Here is a 22,946-nt window from a genome sequence, read left to right on the forward strand (position 1 = left end):
TACAAGATGTTGTCTCATACCCAGCAATTTAATGTAACAAGTTATTCTCATACCCAGTTATATAGAGTCTGGTTCTTTTTCAATCTAAATAAAACTTGAAGGTTTTCTCATGAGAAATTCCTTCAGATTAAAATTGACCATTTTTGTGAAATACATAGAGCTGACTGCTGTCAGCTATCCATTACTTAGGTTAACAGCTGCTCCTTCCTGTTGCCAAGATAAAGTAGAATTATTGACGCAAACGGTAGAGATAAAATATATTATTCTCAGGATCTCTTGGCAACAGCCGGCATTATGGATGTTGCAATGCTCTGATAAGACAGTTATTGACGTGGATTGTATACATTAGGAGTCTAAATGTCGAGAGTTTTATTTATTAAATGATAAGATATCAGGGGGCGTTGTAGTTGTAGTTAGCATGTGATCTAGTTTATCAGAGCTCTGATGCCAGCCATAACTAGTCACCTGCCTGGTTCACATACATCAGCTACCTGTTATGATTGTCACTTTGTATAGTACCAGATGAGGAATAAACATTCCTATAGCAAATATATTAAAACATAAATTATTTTTACCTTCAGTCATAGAAGGGAGAAAAAACAATCTGCCATTTTGGCTTTGTAATTTTGAAGCATTTGCTTCAAGCTGTTTGTTACAAAAAGAATGAATTCCCAAACTAGAATTGGTTTGTTATGGATATAATTCCAAACCATATTCTGCAACAGGTAGAGTGCACTCGCTCAACACGATGTTTACGCATGATGCACCTTAATAAACTCAATTACCTTCAGTCATAGAACGATATTTGCTAAAAATTATGTCATTTATCTGTTAATAAGCACTGCAAACAATGTATAAAACATCACAAAGGTTAGCATAAATGATTGACATATCTAGTCAGTAGATACAAGTTGTCCTCCCTTGATAGGCTTGTTTTACAATGGTTTGGAGTTACGACCTCGTGTTTAATATTATAAAAATTGAGAAGTGATAACATTTTGACAGAAGACCTATGGTAAATACAAATGGTAAATGAAAAGAGAAATACAATGAATGTATATAAATAATAAGTAAAAATTCATCACATCTACTACAATGGACTCTGCAGTAGTCTAACATTGGTTTACATGCTTTCACACTAGCAAAAGTTGACTTGAGAAAAAAAATTAATATTTTATTATTGAAAGGGCTGGAGGAAGCACCCACGGCCCGACAAGAGGAGCAGAAGGCCATCTGACAAAAGGACCAAAAGAAACCTCCCCCTATATGCACCGGGAGACCGAGTCTAACTTCTAAATAAAACAAGGAGAGAAGAAAACCCCAAATTGCAGGCAAAATAAAATCCTTACTGATTATTTTCTGTGTAGAAGAGCGTATTGTACTTTGAAATATCATGACAGTGTTAAACAAGGAACTACTATTAGTCTGAGACAGTAATTCTAACCCAGTACAATCCTCCACCACCAAAGACCCAGACCCCTCATGAAGATGTGGTTAAGATGTTGAGATTGCCTTACCAGGATCTCTCATCTTGGAGAACCCCTTTTGAAAGCAACAGGGGTGCCTAAAAAAGAACAGGACCTGGATAACACAAAAAGACTAGGGAGGACCCAGTTGTGTTCGATTTAGGGCAAGACCTGAGCGATAGGTTCTCAAAAGTGAAAGAGAAGCTTCCTGTTTTGAAAGCAAAAGGAAAACTATTGTAGGAAAAGGTCACCAGAAAAGTGCCTGTCCTAACTTGACTGGTCACACTAAGATAATCATACTGTTTTTTTACTAGAAGAGAACACGCCCGAAGCACAAAAACAGGTCAAAAAAGGGGCCCTAGCACAAAAAGCAGAACTAAAGCGGTATGTGTGCCTAAAAGCAAGTAACTACAGCAGACATGGGCAGAGTGAGCTAGCTGAAATAGCTACGTCCAAACACACTAAAAATATAGAGGCCAGGAGGAGGGTATCACACGTTGAGCTTGCCAGCACAACTAAGATGCTCGACTAGGATGCTCCTAAAACTCAGTTGGTTACGAACGACCCTATCACCCAAAAACAAGAGGGACAATCCGAGGACAAGGTGCACAAGAAACAGTTACTACCCGGCATATTTACTCACTTGGACAGCTGGCGCATTTCAGAGCCGAAGCAGGAATTCACTCCGGGAAAATTAATCTCTACCATGAGTCTCGAAACAGCTACGGACAAGAAGTTGTAATAGCCCCTATTCTATCTCACGAAAATTTTTTCCCATAGACAGGTCACGGAATGGGAGCTTCCAATTAAAACTACAACAGGATAAAAAGATGTTGGCAAGACCAAGGTCAACACGGCCTCTTATTAGTGTTATAAGGGTTTAGGCAAAGTTTACTGGGGTTTTACCCATAAATGAATGCATACATAAACAGCACAAACTGTTGTGTTGTGGCAGTTGTGTTTGTAGCCTTGTATAACTATTAGACATGTTTCTTTATTAAGATTGTCAAAGGTCTCGCGGACACCATTCGGTATCTGTTCCAAGGACACAAAGTTTATGTCAGCTTAGCAAGGTCTTTGCCAGTTTGACATAAGTCTGGTACTTAAAAGAATCAATAGTAAGAGGTGGTAATGAACCGGGAGCAACTTTGAAGGTAGTTGTACCAGATCATTACACGTACTCTAGTTGGATAGCTAATTTTTATCAGCATAATTGCCAGACAAGACAACACACTTATTGCCATGTTTGTACTAGTTTTTTATTCCTTCAACATAAAGTTTTGTAAATGACCTTTGTAATCATTTGCTCACAGAAGCTATGACCTCATTGTGCATTATCATTCTTTTGGTGGAAAATGAGGCCACAAATTGCAAGCCTCTTTTCTTGTTATTCATGTCTTTTCTCACATGGTAGAAACTGGCACAGCAAACTGTAGTGGATGCAGCGCGTAGAACCACACATTGAAACTGGTAAAACAAACTGAAACATGCACAGTGCACTGAAATAGCACATTAAAACAGCAAATTAAAACTGGGAAAACAAAATGAAACTAACAAGATAAACTGAAATTACAATATAAAAAGCTAGGAGATGTTTTATTCGATTAATATATTTGATGGCCTTTCATGGTTATTTAGGATGATGGAATGAAAATGGGATGACTCCAAAAGCATCCTGATCTCACATACTGGTGAACTTCTAGTTAAGTGGTGAGCCTGTGTTGATATTTTGGCGTCCACAAGGTAGCTATGTTTCTAGCTGTCTAGGAGTTACTAAAATTGTATGTTACTGTTGCAGCAACATCTACGGTATGTAATATAATCTGTCAATTCCTTATTGTTATGGTAGTCCACATTACCTGTTAGTTAGATGAGAAAAACATGCTACATGTATATTCAGACTGACAATGGTTGCAGGTACTCTATAGCTGCCTTAGTTTCAGCAAGAAACTTTCAATCCCTAACAATCCTGCAGAGGTGAATTTAGAGCTCAGCCAGAGACAAGAGAACATGCTTGGGTGGTCTTTACATTGACCTAGCTCTATCTATGTCAGAGAAACGACAGCGTTAATAAATTAGAGTGAAGTCACAAGTTAAGGAATTCCTTTCACTGTATACTAAACAAGCCTCAAACTATTACCTTTGGTCAGCTTAATGAATTGTGTAAAAACTACCTGACGGATTTTTAGCAATCGGGGACTAACTTTTAAAGGTTGACTTGCAACAAAATTCAAATTAGTGATTTAGTATCAAAAGATTGACCATGTCTTACTCTGCTGCGTTGAAAGTGGCAAATATGCTGAAATGTGATTACAAGCTCTTGAAAGCTACAAAATGAACAGTTATCGCAGCCATCACAAAAACGCTGTAGGTTGGAATCCATTTCAAATGGGGCGTAACTGAACATGATGGCTTCTGTTTACACTTTCATGCAAACTCGTTCGTTGAAATATTTTCACAAATATACTTCACGCATTTAAGAAAACCATGTTTGTTGTCCTTACCCGTCTTTTTCGCCATCATCATAATCGAAAAAATCTTAAAACCTACCGTAAAAAATCTAATTTTTCTACCTTAACTCGAAGGAGTGCATATCATTCTCTGATGAACATGAGAGGCCTGTTGGTCCCCTGCGATACTAAAAATTGCTGCAGAAACTGTTCGCGCGCTATTTGACAGAAAGTATAGGTCACATGATCAGATTACGACTAGATGATTAGACCAGACTGAAAAGATACTGTAAAGTAGCGAGCATTTATATTTGATACGGGCTTTTTGGTAGAACCTCAAGTACTTGTCATAAACTAGTGCTACGAGAGTTTTATATTGAGCCTTTTATTGGCCTTTAATTTCACGTGATAACATCACATGTCAAAACAATAACCAAAATGTAGGAGTATGACAGACAAATAAAGAGATTTCAAACTACGGCGTTTTCGTGATGGCTGCAATTAACTGTTCATTTTCAAGCTTTTAAGAGTTTGTGATCGCATTTCGACACATTTTGCATCTACAACACAGCAGAGTAAGACATTGTGAACCTTTTGATACCAAATAACTGTAATGTGAATTTGGTTGCAAATAAACCTCTGAGTGGTGTTTCATTATCTTACATTAAAAAGGATTACATAACAGCCATACATATACCTTAGAATAGAACTAGTCAAGCTGTATTATCAATATTCATTCTACATAATTGTTACACAGCAGGTAAAATGGAAAGCGAAAGGTCTGTTGCAGGAGCAGACAAATCCATAAGTTATCTAAAGAGGAAGCTGTTATCGCTGACATAGTAGGCCCCTTGAACATGTTTGACTGAGCTGAAGAATGCTGTGCCTGCTAGGTTGATGAATTGAACTTTCTTAGATTTTATTCTGTGTTCATAGTTGGCCAGGTACTCCCCGTTGACGTATATCTGTAACATGATTTAATGTAAATATTTGTGTTTCCAAGGCTATAACAGCGGATATAACCAATTATGCCTTTTTACATATATTTAAGACACTATCAACCCACCAATTCACATATTAAAACTTGATTCTACTCTCACCTCATAACCATCATCCCCCACATTGAACTGAACATAGAACTGTCTGCCAGGATAAAAGGCCTCTGGGAGAGGATAAATCTCCTCATCTCCCCAATCTCCATTCTTCAGAGTGTTGAGTACAATTTCACCTGCAGAGAGCTTTGCATTATTAGGACACGAACATGCAGCAAGCTGCGCCTCCTAAAGAAGGTGATAGAACCCTGTATGTCAGGCCACACCTAATGGTAATTAGACTCTGTATATCAGGAAACACCTCCTGATGGTGATAGAACCCTGTATATCAGGCCACACTTCCTGAAGGTGATAGGACCATCTAAATGTATGCAAGACGACACTTTTACCTTGGTCCCATCTTGGATTAAAGTGCAGAGGATATATCAGGACCACACCTCCAAATAGCGATTGAACCCTGTATATCAGGCTATTACTTTTTGCTATCACGAATCGTTGTTTCACACATTTTCATCGTTTCATCTAGCTATAACATTTGCTTAAAATTTTCTTTGGCATTTTTAACTAGTAAATTAGATTTATGATTAGAATTTATGTTCGTTTCTCACTTGTAGAAAGGGAGGAACATCGATTGATCAATGCTCATTTTCAACTCTCAGAAACAAAGCTTCAAATTGTTGGCTTTGCGTCTTTATTTTTTGTTAAACATTTATTCATTTTGAAAATTACACTCGCAATTTATCTAACTCTCAAATTGAAAGCTTTCAGTAGATATGCAATAGAACGACGTAGATATAAATGACATTTGTTTTATTGTTACAGGATGTTCATGTGGTTCGCCAGGGAGCAGTTGTGTCGGTCTGGAAACTGCCATACATGGGAAAGAGAGACACGAATGTGTGCTGCACGAAACATAATATGTTTTGTTTGAGTTTGCAGCAGTAGATTAATTTGTCCTATTATATGAGATGAAACTAGGTGAATGGCCACAACTTGGATGGATGGTTTAATAAAAACTTTATGCTGCAGCGAAAATTGCAGTTGGTTTCGCCATATATTCAAACGTAATTTTTTCAAAGATGGCGGCATGCTTATTTTGTTTAGTAGCTAGTCTCCAGTGTGAGTAGTAACTGAGAACTTAGCTGATACAAAGGCCATGATGAAATAAGTTAACTCAACGACCTAATTACCGTAGATCGGCAGAATCGAAGTCGGTACTCAGATGTTTACACAGCATTTAGAGAACGCTAATATGACAAGTTTCTAATTTCCCTTATTTGAGGCGTTTGAGACATTCATAATAATGTATCTGTAGCTAGATTTAAAATTTTATTCTAGCCAACATGAGCAAATGCAAAATAAAATTTAAGCCAATAGAGCCGCTAGTAGGAGCCAATAGTAGGACTAGACTTTTATCGCAATAGCCAATGTGAATATGAGAGATAGAGACAGGTTGTATCACTGGTTACATCATTTTGGGCAAGTCCGGGCATGTTTTTTTGGCCTGAGCGTTCTTAGTGTGATCAACCTTTTTCGATTTTAATCTTCAAATATCTTGACAATGACATCGCCTAACACAACAAACAACATATCAACTGATAGACAAAAAAATGCTTTCCTTTAAATGTCAACTCAAATTTGACGCAACCACATCTTTAAGTCACACCTTCTAATGGTGATTGCACCCTGTATATCAGGTCACACCTTTTAATGGTGATAGAATCAGGCATATCAGGCAACACCTCCTAATAGCGATTGAACCATGTATATCAGGCCACACCTCCTGAAGGTGATAAGACCATCTACATGTATGCAAGACGACACTTTTACCTTGGTCCCATCTTGGATTAAAGTGCAGAGGAATGTCTGTGTGTTTCTCTTCCTCATCAGAACTTGATGACGACTCGTCTGGAGTCTTACCTTGAAGGTTGATGCAAATTCTGAAAAAGGACAAACAGAGCTTTAACCAAATATCTAGTCTCAAAACACGTGTTTAGTCATCTGTTACCTCCTACAAGGTGTAGATGCTTGTAGGCACCTGTGAGCACATGTACAGTCCTGGCTAATGCTAGATGTCCATATGGCTAGACTCTTTTTGGCGCTTATAGGCGGTCCAAAATATGTTAAGGTGAAATTTGAATATTTACATAAAATGTCTTAAATTTCTTTGAAAAAGTTTTGGCATTTTGGGCCAAGAAGATCCTTCAGGCAAAGTCTTGGCAGATTCATGTCTACGACAGAATTGTGACATAGGCAAGTATCTAATAGCATCTTAAACAAATGTACTTTTAGTCTTCAAAACATGAACAGCCACACCCATAACACCTTCTACTGGTTCACTTCGGATTATTACAATTACTATTGAATATCACATACATACACTAAAACAGTTATCCAATTTGATTCATTTAGAGTTATCGTCTCATAAACTGTTAACCTGTTAACCGCTGTTTAACCTTTATGTTTACCTTTCTGGATCATCCTTGACGGACCCTATGACTGTAACAATGTCTCCCGACTTCAGACCTGGCACTTTGCGATAGGAGTTGTCTTCCTACAGCAGGTTATCACACTGCATCACTACTTCTGTGAACATGAGTCAAATTTCCAGATCCAAACAAAGAGAGAAAAGTCTACTGATGGTTTACGGATAGAAACGATATGATCAGCACTTACCAAAGAGCCAAGGAATCTAACCTCCAGTACAGACACATCTCCATTAACTGTTAGATGATGAGCATCCTGAGCATCACATCGATGATTGTATGTCACATAAGGCTCACCATTCACCTGCAACAGTTGTCAATATATCAAGCACAGGACTAGCTAGTCATGTATACCTGCAACAACTGTCAATAGACTGACATTTGAGTCATCATTAGCAAACACCAGCGACGGCTGTCAAGAAGCTAAACCTCTACAATAATTGTCATCAACATGCATGACAGACATCACTGGATGCTACCAGATGGAAAGCTCAAAACAGAAAAAGTGTGAGAATTTTAAACGCATGACTATAATATCTTGTACATGTATTCTGTCATGGCTAGATGCCGGCTTATGTAGCTTTACATATGTTTACACAATTCTAGATTAACTACAAATGGTATGCATGACAAGCATATCCCCATCTGCTGCAACACAGTAGCTGCTACAAATGTCAACAAAGCCCAGCTTACCGAGTAATAGTCATCTTGCACCTGAATGCCGATCTTGTAGACTTTTCCAGCCTCAAATGGGAAGCCACCTTCTCTCTCCTCATCTCCGTACTCACCACCTAGTCTTGAATTCCTAACCGTTTCTCCTTCATAGAAACGTGGGTTGAAATGGAGTTGTCTTTCCTCGTCAGAAGCGTCACACGCCAAGTTGACATCAAACCTTAAATATTAACAAACAATCTAAACAAACATTCAGACTGGAAGACCAAACACTTGCTTCTTATGGTCCAATCATTGATAGGATGTGTCGGTCTGTGAGCGGGGCTCATGTCCCAAGTCGGATATGTAAAATAGGTCAATAGAAGACAGAGACATGTTTATAGAGGAGGTACGACTGGCTACTAGATGCAAGGGGGATATGACCCACCTAGGCTACTCTGCATTGGATATTGAAATCACCCAGTGGCAACAGTTAAGAAGTGTGGTAAGTAATCGGTTAGTCTCACATATACTGTTTCTGTGCTTCGAATTTGTTTGGAGCTGCTTTCACTCTGATTCATAGAAGCGGTGAAATCCAAATGCATTTAATTTCGTTTCTTGTTCATAAAAACGTTCACTGCTGATGAATCCAAATCGATAACACTTGGTTAAGCTCTCCTTATTATAAGCGAAATTTTTTTAGATCAAGCATATGGATCACTGCTATGAAAACATTCTACTGCTTCTCTTCTCACTACTGTTTTTGCTTGAGTTTTTACCTTTACATAACATTTACATGTCAAGGATGGGTTGTTCGTACGAGGATGATGAAATAATTATATTTTCTAGCACAACTAGTTAATTACGCAAGAATTGGAAAGTAACATGAAGACCTGAAAGTGAGTCTACTTTAATAAGTTTCACTTTGAGGTATACATCACGGATCTTGGAATGATCCATAGTGCAACTTCGAATCATTGAAACAGTCGGGTGCAAGTTCGCCGGCAGTGGGCAACTCCAAACTTATTTGAAGCAAGGAAGCACAGTGATTATGTGGACTGCAGACTATTACGGGAATATAACTGCACCAACTTTCTCTCAGAATTCGTTGGTTTCATTCTCCTTTGGTTTTATTCATCTCCGTATTGTTTGAGATGTTAAAACCATGTTTACAATAAAAATAATCTCATTTCTGCCGTCACTGTGAAAATATGAACAATTATACTTATTTATATTTAAAAGCAAAAATACTAGATATTAGTTTAACTACTTGGAAATACTTAGGTTTCTGTAGTATTTCGAGTAGGCCTTGAAAGAAATGATTTTCATATCTTGCCTATAAAATGGCACCATACTTTTAATGCACTTTTTATACTTTAAAGATTACTCTGTTAACAGAAATACATGACAAGTCGTGAGTGGCGCATTCCATAGGGATTTTCTTTGTTTGCATTATTCCAACTACGGCTCACCTGTGAAGGTTGTCACAACTGTCAGTCGTATTTATCCAATTACACCGACACGCAAAAATTGTCATAAACTATTAGTGTCAAAAAGCAAAAAAACTACACCCGCATAGGGTGTCATGATTTTACAGTCATGTTGAAACTGTTGCAGCTCACCTGTGAGGGTTGTCATGAACAGCGACAGTCACATTAACCCAGCTGCCAGGAATCAGCTCCTGTGGGATGATGCTCTTGTAACGAGCTCCCTAGAAAGCGAACAGAAAACTCCCTGTAGTTCAGACATTCTATTCTCATCAAGTCAGTCACACAGTACTGATTGAGTATGATAGTGCAAGTAACTACATGTATTTACACCAGTAGTTAAAGCTTAAGGGAAATTGTAGCCTTAGTTCCTTCAATGCTCACAGACTGTCAATACTAATAGATACTTACAAAATATGCTGTGAATTCGACATTGGTAAATTTAGCATCACCATCTATGTAGATGTGAGAGACGGAACGGATGTCCACTCTATGGTCGTAATTGCAGAAGTGGGCTCCATTAACATAGACCTAAAGGGGACAGTAGATGGAAGTTTACGTGCAATATCCCTATGAGCTGATCATCACTGATTCAATGACACAGTTAATCAACAATATCCCTATGAGCTGATCATCACTGATTCAATGACGCAGTTAATCAACAATATCCCTATGAGCTGATCATCACTGATTTAACGACGCAGTTAATCAACAATTTTGAGTCATCGACAAGATAACAGCAGTAAAAATCCGCAAGTCAAGAGAGTTTTATTACGCAGAAATTTGAATCGAATCCATCATGCTTCCGAAAGATGAAAACAGAACTTGCGGATGATGCGTCAAAAAATGCTGTGCCAGCTATTCTATTTTAATTGTTTTCCAAATTTCAGTCATTCTTCTTTTGATTTGAGCAGTGCCTAAAACATCGCTATAGCGTAGAAATCCTTATATTTTTGGCAAATCATTCACATCCCTAATCTCGATTGAATCACTTATTGCATGGCAACTCAACGTGCGCACAACTCCAAATCAACACCATAGAGACAGTGATTTACTGGCTACTTTCCCGATACTGACGCCAATGGACAGAGCGACTATTATGTCACCACACAAACGTTTTTTATAAATTGATTTCTGGTTACCTTATTGCGTTTTTTCATTTAATTTTTTTACTAATAGTAAACTAAAATATATTGGTCTATGTTAGCAACCAAAAAATTAGCCATTTTGAAAAAAACGATCGTTTTTCGCAATACAAAACGAATGAAAAATCTGAAATAAAAACGTATTTGAATAAAATAGAGATTTTTGTTTGTAGCTTGTTTATGCTTCTGTTACTGCTTTCTGAATATTTTACCAGAGTGCAACAACTTTCTTTTACTGTCATGGCGTCCTCCAAAGGCTATAGGCAAGGCTATAAAGGAACAATAATAAGCACATGATGTCAAGATTGTGGTGTAGGCCTCTGCAAGGGCAAATGCTTCCAAAATAACTATAGCTAGAGAAACACTTATATAAGAATTTGAATTATAAATGTTTACTAGCTGCATTACCCGCCTACAGGAGCGGATTCACAAGCAGCATGAAGTTTATTGAGAGTTGTCTTCCATACTGCAAAACAACTCCAAATATGCAGTCTACTGAAATTGTTATCCTGATCAGAGTATGTATGCACATACACATGTCAATGTTGGGGAGAACAATGGAAATCTGCAATGTGCCTTACAACTAGATGCATGTAAAATCTAGTAAATATTCTAGATTCATGTGTCTAGATTCATGCTTCCGTTCATACCAGTCTATATTTGCAGTTGACGATCGCGCACTTCTGCCGCTGAGCCCCAGCCTCGGCTGAGCAATCTTTACCCGCTGAGCAGTTGACAATCGGGCTCTTGCACTTGCCTCGCATTCAATCGGTTCGCACTTGCAATCAATCGGCCCGCACCCGTCTCGCAATCAATCGCCTTGCACTCTCGTAGCAATCAATCATCTCGCACTCGCCTTGAAATCACCTCTCACTCGCCTTGCAATACCCTCTCACTCGCCTTGCAATCAATTACGTTGCACTTGCAATCAATCGCCTCGCAACCAATCGCCTCGCAATCAATCGCTTTGCAATCAATCGCCTCGCACTCGCCAACTCATTCATCCAGAAAGCCGCGCCTGGAGACTCTCGCTGTACTTGAGGCGAAAAGGGTCTCCCGTGCATCCTCGAGTGACGCCATGGCCCCAAGCCTAGCTGTGCTACCCGGGTAGTAAAAAAAGTCTTTGAAAATGTTAAAATACAAAATTGATTTGTATTTTAACATATAACAACATTTGCCATTCTAACTTTCAAACTACATATCATGAAGGAAGTGTTTTGTGTAGTTGAAATAAATTAATAGAGAAAATAAAACAACTGTAAAGGTTTTCAAACTTTTTCAAGTATTTTTCAAGAAACAAACTTTAAAAACTTATATTATAAATTCAAAAGTTATAAGAAGTTTATAAATTTAATAAAAGAATTTAAATTTATATATCTTCTATATATATATATATATTTCTCAAAGTATGTAAATTTATGTAAATATAAGAGAGTGGAGAATAACTGATACTTGCAATCTTACACGATAAATCTTACAGTTCTCTTACAAATGTTTGTTGTAAAATGTGAAATTAATTATGAAAAACTAATTGGTTAGGTTTAAAAGGAAATATGTGTAAGCTAATACATCTAGCTGTACAACCCAGCGTTGCCCGGGTAATAAAAAAAACTGAACAGAAAATTGATTTGTATTTAACATATAACAACATTTGCCATTCTACCTAAAACAACTGTAAAGGTTTTCAAACTTACTTTGTCAAACAAATTTTAAACTTCATATCATGAGAAAAATGTTTCGTGCAGGTCCAATAAATTTTAAAGATAAAACGACTAAAAAGGTTTAGATGTAACAGTGAAATAATTAGCAAGTAATAGCTAAATTGAGTCTGTTTTGCTACGACTACAATATGAGATGATTTGGTAATGATACAATTAATACGAACTTATAATTGTATATATATATACGAACTTGTAATAATTACAACATAAAGTTGTAATTATTACATCACTTTTGTGTGAAAACGGCAAACGATGAATAGGTTATGTATAATAGAGGCGTGTACTAACCGGATATTCTCGTTAATGCGCCCTAGATACCTAGTAGCGGCTAAGAGTCCGAAAAGTACGGTACTCTATAAGGCGGACACATACACAGACAGACAACGATTGCCGTTTATATAGTAGAGTTGTGTTTACCTGTATAATAAAAACACAATACGCATAATATGTCGCATATACAATATCATAAATAAAAGTGTATCAATGATTTGTTTTAAAATCAATTTGTGAAAAATTAATCTGCCCAGGGGGTCTCAAATTGGCCAAAAGAACTTACCTGCGAAAAGGTTAAAGCTATGCAAACACAATATGAGAACTCAATGTCAATGTCAATTGAATCACTTATTCCATGGCAACTCAATGTGCGCACAACTCCAAATCAACATCATAAAGACAGTGATTCACTGGCTACTAAATGACAACATGCAATAGTATGGTGGAAAGGATTAATAGGCATTCAATGCATCATGCTTTATCTACATGTCTATCTACAAGAGCAGGAAGTCTGGGGATGAGGTCTAAAGCTATGCAAACCCAACGAAAGCCTGTGTAGCTAGTGATTGCTCACCACATAGTTCCACACTGTACAGATTATTTGAATCTCAAAGCTAGCCTTAGAGGGAAATGGGAAGTCGGGCCCATCTTTCTATTCTTCTCCCCATTCACCGTCAACCAAGGAGTTCCTTACCACCTCATCCTGACACTGGCGAGGATTGTAGTGGAAAGCGATTGTGCTCACGCCATCTCCCTCCTCTGTCTGAAGGTTGAGGTAAAACCTAACATGATCATAAGACACCTGCCACAAATGATTTGAAACTTTAGAAAATCAACAAATGTACAACGGACATGTAGGTATATATAACCAGTTGATAATTCGCCAAATTTTTTATTCCACAGAGATTAATTATCGAGGGGCCGAATAAATTAGCCCTAACGAAAAAAAAATAAGCATGGCGTTGCAAGTATTTAGGTCCCAAAATAGTTCTGAACAGAAGAATCGTAGCTCATCGACGCTAAAGGCTAAAATAATTAGCACACGCATTGCGTATCCGTTATATTCATACATCTTCAACCACAATGGCGTTCTAGCTGAGTGGTAGAGCGTTCAAATTAGAAAGCTGTCATGAAATCGTTGTGAGTTCAAATCCGACATGGCCGATTTGAACCCCGAACTCACAACGAGTTTGGGGTAGTTTGATTTTAATATCAAGATTTTAGGATATATAGCCGAAATGCGTACCAACATACACACTTTGAGAAATATATATATATAAATGTACACTGCGCTATACATAGATATGATGTGAACTTGGGGAGCTAAAGACAAATATACAGAGGAGCTAGTCATAGATACACAGCTGAGCTAGAGGTAGATACACAGCTGAGCTAGAGATGGATATACAGCTGAGCTAGAGATGGATATACAGCTGAGCAAGTGATGGATATACAGCTGAGCTAGAGATGGATATACAGCCGAGCTAGAGGTAGATATACAGTTGAGCTAGAGAAGGATATACAGCTGAGCTAGAAATGGATATACAGCTGAGCTAGAGATGGATATACAGTAAACATAAACTTCTCACATAAGACAATGTTATACCTGGTATAAACCACTTAAGGCCAGCTATATTGAAACTGAATAAGCAACCGGCAGTCATATTGTATGTTGTCATAGCAACAGCGTGAATGAAAGCTATGTGAGCAGTATGCTCAAGTACAGTTATATAATTTTCACTCACTCTACGTTTTTCCTCAAAAGGATCTTTATAAGTAGCAATGAATTTACAAGCAAATATGTATTTCCTCACCCTCTATCATTTCATTGGTGTCATATGGTAGGTTCACTGTCTCCATAGTACATGTATCACACCAAACTTCTATCAACCATCTTGCAGCACACTATATTTCTGCTGACTCTTCAGCATTAAACCCCAGTTCTACACCTAAAATTGAAACAACATTCAACCTTAGCGATTTCTTGCATTTTCACAGTCTGCTAAATGCACAAAGCATTGAAGATACAATAGTTTATTTGACCAATGATATACAGCCCCAAAGGATAGCCGACGGCGCTCATATGGGCGTGGTTTAATGATGAAGCTCTGTTAGGATTAACCCGAACACGGCACCCGAACAAACAAATATGCTGAATAAAGCACCTTGTAAATTTACGAATATTATGAACTATAGTGGTTATTTTACTTATCTGTTGAATTCATTTTGTTGTCAAATAAATATAGTATCCCAATATTGTCACCGTTATGATCAGTCAGTTGCCATTCACAAGCATTCGTGATATTAATAGTCACAATCGTAAAATAGCTCAAAATCGGTTTTGCATTTAGATTTTGAGTATGAAAACTACACTGCACAGCTTTGCCCGCTGTCCCATCTTATTGGCAAGGTAAAACAATGTGAAACCGATGAAAGACTTTGTCATTTTATATTAGGGGTGGCAAAATATTAATCGAAAACTAGAAAAAAAATGCCGTTGTTCGGGTAATTATATTTAACTTTAGGCATATACTACGCCCTTTACTAATTTTAAAATTATTAAAAGTAGGTAATTTGAAATGTTTTATTTTGATTAGATCCATTATTCTGGTTAGGTATTACCCCTACATTGCAGAAATTCAATGTTTGCTATTGTGACCCGTGGGGTCTACTGGCTGAATAAGCTAATGAAACGATAACAGCGATTCGTGTTTTCTAAAATCTAACAAGGCCACGCGACCGCCCCGCGAGAGTTGTGTTTGCTTTAAAACACAGGCTAGCACAATCCTAATAGAGCTCCATCATTAAACCACGCCCATATGACAGCCGTCGGCTATCCTTTTGGGCTGTATATCATTGATTTGACTAACAATGCATCTGATATAATAAAAACAAATGCCTGTTGATACTCTTGTTTTATAAAATATGATACATTATACTTGAAACTTTTAGAAATAGATTTAGACTTATTTTTTATAATTGCTGTTTGTAATCCCCATAGACGTGTCAGTTCAGATCATTTTTGTCACGACGAGATGCTGGAAGTGCCGTTACATCTGTTGCTCATACATTCTTATCAAGACAGACAACACTCCAACAATATCCTTTGACTATCATTGCAGTTCCATGTCAATAAATTGTACTAACCATGTGAAAAAGTAACTGGACATAATGTATAGAACAACCATATCTTCCTCTTCCTCTGTAGATTCTGTTTCAAAGAATTCACACGCATCATGCCAACTGTCATCTTCTATCATTGAAGACATCGTAGTTAGCAAAGCAGGACAATTTATTCACAGATTTACACATCAATGTCGCAGTTAGCATAATAATAGCATTTAGTTGGATGTAAAGTGCAGGGCTCAGTACAGAACGTCATGAGAAAAAGCTAAGTAGTTGTGATAAAGTGAAGACAACCCTGAAGCTTTTGCATGAGCAAAACTACTTCATGTGAACCTGCTCACATTTATTATGAATAGTTGTAGGGCAGGCAGGAAATAGAAATGGAAAAAAGAAATACATGCCTAGGATGTTGGAGTAGCCATAAGTCTTACTCATTTTAAAATCAGAGGCTAAATACTACAACTAAACAATTTTAATATACCAGCAAACTAAGGTCAAGGTTCACTAGTGATTCTGGATTTGCATCTAGTCTGTCTATATTGAAAGTATGGTGAAGGTGTTACTGGAGGTGAGACCCGAAAAAGCATTTGGAGTTTTTAAAAATGGTTAAGGAACAAATAACTCTACCTGTATCTGAAGTATATGCATTTCAGACTCAGTAGTAGGAATATGCAGCATAACTTATTCTAACTTACAATGAACTCAAATTTAATTATATTTTGTATTTCTGTTATTTGATAGCTTTAACTTTCTTCCTCACTTTTACTTTACGAAGATGTTATAAATCAAAAAATGTTGCGCGTTGCATGTTATAAACTGCTTCATTTGTGGAGAACAATGTTTGCTTAAATCCTTCTGTTGTATGTCAAAAAATTAGTATCTAAATGACTGTATTAAGGATTTCACTGTATCTGTCCCGCTAACCGCACCCTCGACTTCAGGCTGATGCTGCAGAAGATGAATAGACAAATTGTTCATCCACAATGCACCAAACCTCAACCTACTCTACCCCAACACCGAGACCAGGCAGAAGAAGTCTGTTTAATGTTCACCTATTTCAGAAACTTGTCAGATCATCAGACATTCAAGGAATAGATAGCTAGATGTGTCACTGCTGATTGGAGCAGACACTGTACTAGGCATAGAACGAATGGTTGGAGAAAAGATTGGTAAGAATAGCTTGCAAAAGACCCTGTGACAAAAGACTGTTCGGAAAAGACCCTGAGACCAACTAAAAGGCCTGTTCTACACTAAAAGAAGTGATTAAGAATAAAAGTTAGGAAGTTAAAAACATAAGCGCAGCCATAGATTAAACATAAAAATTGATTTGGTATAAACAAGCATTAACATTTTTTACTTGCCAAACCAAACTTGAGTTAAAGATGTAGTTGCGTCAAAAATGAAATTAGGACGCATAAAAGGCTAAAACATCAGCTACAATTTGATGCCATTTTTGTCTTTGTAGACCAACCCTGTCCAGAGATATATGCGTTTGAATGAGGCCCTCTTTTAAAAAGCTCACGTTCCAGCGGGTGCCAATTTCGTGACGTAACGAGTTTGTTTTCTGAAACGAAACCACGAGCGATAAATATGAGGTCGCTTCGTTAGCCAATCACGAGCGCGAAATTTTTATATAGGCCGTAATAAATGTTATCACTCGTAAAACGGGTTGTCTGTGATCTCGAAGATTCTCATTCGATAGAGAATTCTCACCGTTACTGGTTCAGCGCTTTTCACCAATTACTACATACAAGTTATAGTTTTAAAATGGCTTCATGTTCGAGCTACTGCGACTCAGAGTTATCTGAGCAACCTTTAGTCAAAGATAGGAGCAGGCAGCCTATGGTGAAAGCTGACAGGCGTCAGCAGCGTTTTGCTGTAGAGAAAGACAGAATGGAGGTAAATTAACTTAGAGTCTTCTATACCTAAGTAAATGTAATTTTTATAGTCATAAATACATATACTAATTAATAAAATGATAATTCTTTGCTATCTCTAATCATCGTTTCATAGCTCATCTGCCGTTTTACCTAGCTTTAATTTTTTTTCGAATCTTTGGTAAATTAGAGTCATGATTACAAATTATTTTCACTCGTAGGAAGTGGGTAAAATCGATTGATCATTGCTCATCATTAACTACCAAAAACAAAGCTTCGAATTGCTGGTTTTGTATTTATATATTTTACATACCTATATTTTTGTTAAACGTTTACTCATATCGTGATTTTAGATTAGCAATCTAATTGACTCCCAAATTGAAACCTTACCGTAAATACACCTTAGAACGACATCAATGAATGCGTGTAATCATTACGTTTGTTTTATTGATTACAGGATGTTTACGTGGCACCACCAGTTCAGCAGTGGTGCAAGTGTGAGAATTGCCATGCGTGGAGTAAAAAAGAAATGAACATATGCTGCACAAATCACAACATGTGGCATTCCATTCAGCAAACTGGTATCAAATGCGTTACCGAAGCTGACGAAATAAAAGATCTAATAAAGCCAGGTCCATTGAGAGTGGCTTATTATAACTACTGCCACTACCATGGTAAGCTTATGAGGTTTGTAGCTGCTATTTTTACTGCTTACTTCAAGTAAGTTATCAAGATACTGTAAAAGTATGATATTTTGTTAGAGCCCAAGTATCCAGATGCGGAGAGCCTGGTACCATCTGAAAGACTGCGACATCTACAACATGGTGTGTAGGCAGAGGAGATTATGCGCGTATAGATCTCTGGTATTCTGGACATATCCAACAGGACTTAGGAGGGGAGAGCGACGACCACTACCAGCCTGCGTGTATAACATGGTGCGAGCTGCATACCCTGGCACTGAAGATGAGGATGAATACGCAGATATGGCGCATACAGAATTTGAATTTACTGCAGTGGAGTGATTTTTATATACTTTATTTTACAAATATACTATAAAGATATAATTTCTATTTAATATAAATTAATATATTTATACACTTAAACTTTGTAGGCAATGTATAATATATACAAAAATAAAAAAGTAAAAGACAATGAATGCAAACGGCGAACAGCAAAATAAATGTAGCAAATAGAGTTGAACTACGAACAGAGAAAATTCACAGGAATACAGTCAGACAATGGAAAAAATGTGGCTTGACAAACTTCTCGTCTCCTGTCTGGCTGCTTCCTCTACCTCATCAACGAACCTGCAGCTATAATCATCAACAAAAGATAAATGACAAAAAAAATTAAACACTTCATTGTCTTGCCACATCTGCCAAAGTATTGTCTGGCAGACTGGCTTATGAATTATAATCAGCAGTATGATTAGCTATTACTGAGAGATTCTCAGTAATAGCTAAATATTATATATATAAAATATTTATATTGTAAGATTGAAATATTGTAAATATTTAAAATTTAGAAATATTTAAAAAATCAATCATTTTTACAGTTAATAAATAGTAAAAAATTTAACAGCAGCTAGCAACTACAAAATATCTAGCAGAGTTCTACAGTTTGATTTGCGGCAATTAAGTGAAACACTCGAATGTAAAATAGCGTTGTTAGGCAGGCATGAGAAAGCAGCAAGCGTATGAAAAGGCAAGCCTATGTTTAGCTTCTTCAGGAAGCACACACATACTTACTGCAAGCAGGCTAAAATAAATATTGTTGTAAAGACAGTGAGTACATATAATCGATGAAATAATACGCATTATCAAATACGAACTAGCAGTTACTATATTTCTTACCCCTCAAAGCTTTCTTCTGAAACCTCGTCTTCCGTCTCACTGTTATCTGAATCTGGCACCCATTCTTCTTCATCCAAGGCTTTACCCTAAAAGAAGCATAGAAAATGAAGAAAAGTGCTATGGCATTTTAGGAAACTCATCTAAGTCTTTAACGTAAAAGAAGCATGAGAAAAGGAAAAATTGCTATGACATTTTATCAAAGTATTTGTAACTTACCAGATCTTCCTCTCGTTCCTGCATCTCATCACTAGTATCACTCTCCATAATTAGAGAATAACGTTGTAACTGCTTAGATGTAGAAGGAATGGAGCTTGCTTCATCGACTACTGGCATTTTTCTTTTAGATGGAGGTGAGGCTGGAAGATCAGGCCTGTGAATAAATGTTTATAGACTATCAATATATATTGTAAAAAAGAACCCCGTCCGACCATATGAAACAAGTTAACTGTACTCACTGTTTAGCATCGGTCTGGGTTGAAATCGACCGATACTTAGGACGGTGAAGACATTTCCGTAGCTGTACCCCTTTGTCAACCTTAGAGGACTTTCCAGGTCCAAAGGACTCGGCAGGCTGATGATTACGAACTGGTATTTTCGATCGTGAATGAGAAAAAAAGGTTGCTGTCCTAGGCACTGCAGGAACACTGTAATATATAGACAAGAATTTTTTTTCCGTAAAACACGAGTTGTTTTATATTTTCAAATTGGAAGCTCATAACATAACTTGTGAAATTCAAAGATTCCTAGTACTGTGCATTATCACATCTTACACCACTTACGCATCAGCAAGTAAGCCTCGCACCACTGCTCTGCGCTCTCTTGTAGGCAAAAGGGTAATTGGCTTCTGCTTCCTTGGGGTAGCAGCAGAATCAGCTTTAATGTGCAGGTTTCGTGTGGGAATTATATCCGAGTGCTTCTTTAACATGAGCCGGATATCTTCTCCTTGTTGGTACCTGTATTGGTGGTAGTTGCTGAAGCATTCCTCAGTAAAATGCCGGAAGCAAATTCTAGATATGGTTTTATATCGAAAATTTGCTACATGTTTCTTCACAAATGCTGTCCATTTGGCTCGCTGTACATCTGTTGATGTCCTTCCCCGAGGCCAAGCAAATAGATGTTTGGTCTCTTCGCAATTAGCTGCGGCACAGGAGAGAGCCCAATGTCGACTTGAAGACATTTCACTGCTACAACGAAACATTGAAGTGGTTATGCAGACTATTCTTAACAAATAGAAAAATATCACGATATTCAAGTGATTAACCTAATGTGACTTTGAAGAAAATTCTTAATATCCATAATATGGCCGAGATTTATGTTCGTACAAATACGTGGTGTGTCTACCTTATCTTAAAACTAAAAAGTTTAAAGATACGAAAAAGTGAAGTAAGTTGAATAACTACAGCTGTATAACCATGATTAATATTTCATACTTAAAGTATTTTCGTCAATTGAAATGGCAGATCGACTAGTAAACCAGTCGAATGAACTACAACAGCGTTCTGCAATTATGAACTAAAATAGTATGGCTAATGTTGTTTTAATTTATAGAGCAACAGATCAAAACAAATGAAAATACTAATTGACTTACTAACTAAATAATGATTTGCCTTTTCATTTTAGTTTTTGTCAAACACAACGAAAGTTGGAAATTGTGAGAAAAAGTTATTCATATAAATACGAAGGTGTGTCTATCTTATCTTAAAACGACAACGTTTAAAGATACGTAAAAGTGAACGAAGTTGAATAACTACAGTATAACCACGATTAAGATTTCATACTTAAAGTATTTTCGTCAATTGAAATGACAGATTGACTAGTAAACCAGTCGAGCTAACTACAACAGCGTTCTGCAACTATGAACTAAAATAGTATGGCTAATGTTGTTTTAATTTATAGAGCAACAAATCAAAACAAATGAAAATACTATTCACTTACTAAATAATGATTTGCCTTTTCACTTTAGTCTCTGTCAAACACAACGAAAGTTGGAATTTATGAGCAAAAGTTATTCGTATTTTCGCAATACCGGTATATCGGTAGTAGCTTGATCAGCTAGTAGTTTCACGTTCGAGTAGCAATTGAGAACTGCGCTGACACAGAGACCGTCATCAACTTAGTTCGCTTGACCTAATTACTGTAGACCGGTAGAATTGGTAGTCGGTACCCAAATGTTTACACAACATTTGGAGAAAGTGAGTAGAACAAATTTTCAATTTTCTTTATTTGAGGCCTTTTAAACATTCATAATAATGCATCTGTAGCAGGATTTAAAATTTTATTCTAGCCAACATGAGCAAATACAAAATAAGATATATGCCAATAGAGCCGCGTAAGGCTAGACTTTTATCGCAAATAGCCGATGTGAATACGAGAGATAGAGACAGGTTGCCAAACGCGTTACGTCATTTTTGGCGAGGCTGGGCACGTTTTTGTGGCCTGAGCGTTTTTACAGCGATCAGATTTTTTCGGTTTTAATCTTCAAATATCTTGGCAATGCGATCGCGTAACACAACAAACAACATATCAACTGATAGAGAAAAAAAAATGCTTTCTTTTAAGATCAACTTAAATTTTGACGCAACTACATCTTTAATGCGCAAAATACATTGAACATGATTCTACAAACCTGATTTAGGCACAGAACACTCAAACAGCAAACTGAAACTGACAAGAGAAACTGAAACAGCAAATTGAAACTGACAAGATAAACTGAAACAGCAAACTGAAACTGACAATATAAACTGAAACAGCAAATTGAAACAGACAAGATAAACTGAAACAGCGAACTGAAACTGACAAGATAAAGTGAAACAACAAACTGAAACTGACAAGATAACCTGAAACAGCAAACTGAAACTGACAAGATAAACTGAAACAGCAAACTGAAACTGACAAGATAAACTAAAACAGCAAATTGAAACTGATTAGATAAACTGAAACAGCAAACTGAAACTGACAAGATAAACTGAAACATCAAACTGAAACTGACAAGATAAACTGAAACGACAAACTGAAACTGACAAGATAAACTGAAACAGAAATTGAAACTGACAAGATAAACTGAAACAGCAAACTTAAACTGACAAGATAAACTAAAACTGTAAATTTAAACTGACAAGATAAACTGAAACAGCAAACTAAAACTGAGAAAATAAATTGAAACAGTAAATTGAAACTGACAAGATAAACTGAAACCGCAAACTGAAACTGACAAGATAAATTGAAACAGCAAACTGACAAGATATACTGAAACAGCAAACCGAAACTGACAAGATATACTGAAACAGCAAACTGAAACTGACAAGATAAATTGAAACAGTAAATTGAAACTGACAAGATAAACTGAAACAGCAAATTGA

At 36.9% G+C, this 22,946-nt stretch overlaps 3 protein-coding genes and 1 pseudogene across 5 annotated transcripts in view; 2 read left to right on the forward strand and 2 right to left on the reverse strand.

Moving 5' to 3' along the window:
• Positions 1-22,946, forward strand: part of LOC137401912 (nestin-like) — a 1,051,237-nt gene that overhangs the window by 992,943 nt on the left and 35,348 nt on the right. The gene's annotated exons all lie outside the window — the stretch shown is intronic.
• LOC137401809 (32 kDa beta-galactoside-binding lectin-like) lies at positions 4,561-16,000 on the reverse strand (annotated as a pseudogene).
• On the forward strand, positions 17,584-18,635 carry LOC137401635 (uncharacterized). The gene is made up of 3 exons (XM_068088083.1): positions 17,584-17,756; positions 18,192-18,408; positions 18,496-18,635. The coding sequence occupies exons 1-3, from the start codon at positions 17,625-17,627 to the stop codon at positions 18,564-18,566; spliced, it is 420 nt and encodes a 139-aa protein (XP_067944184.1). The 5' UTR covers positions 17,584-17,624; the 3' UTR covers positions 18,567-18,635.
• LOC137401634 (uncharacterized) lies at positions 18,754-21,688 on the reverse strand. 3 transcript variants are annotated; one of them, XM_068088081.1, is made up of 7 exons: positions 21,523-21,688; positions 20,367-20,771; positions 20,043-20,231; positions 19,804-19,957; positions 19,588-19,673; positions 19,479-19,492; positions 18,754-19,047 (listed from the first exon to the last, which is right to left on the reverse strand). In XM_068088081.1, the coding sequence occupies exons 2-7, from the start codon at positions 20,762-20,764 to the stop codon at positions 19,025-19,027; spliced, it is 864 nt and encodes a 287-aa protein (XP_067944182.1). In that variant the 5' UTR covers positions 20,765-20,771; positions 21,523-21,688; the 3' UTR covers positions 18,754-19,024. The 3 variants fall into 3 exon arrangements, with proteins under 3 accessions (XP_067944182.1, XP_067944181.1, XP_067944183.1); XM_068088080.1 differs by lacking the exon at positions 19,479-19,492; XM_068088082.1 differs by lacking the exons at positions 19,479-19,492; positions 20,043-20,231.

The sequence above is a fragment of the Watersipora subatra genome, chromosome 8, assembly GCF_963576615.1.
Source record: "Watersipora subatra chromosome 8, tzWatSuba1.1, whole genome shotgun sequence".
Lineage (NCBI taxonomy): Eukaryota > Metazoa > Bryozoa > Gymnolaemata > Cheilostomatida > Watersiporidae > Watersipora > Watersipora subatra.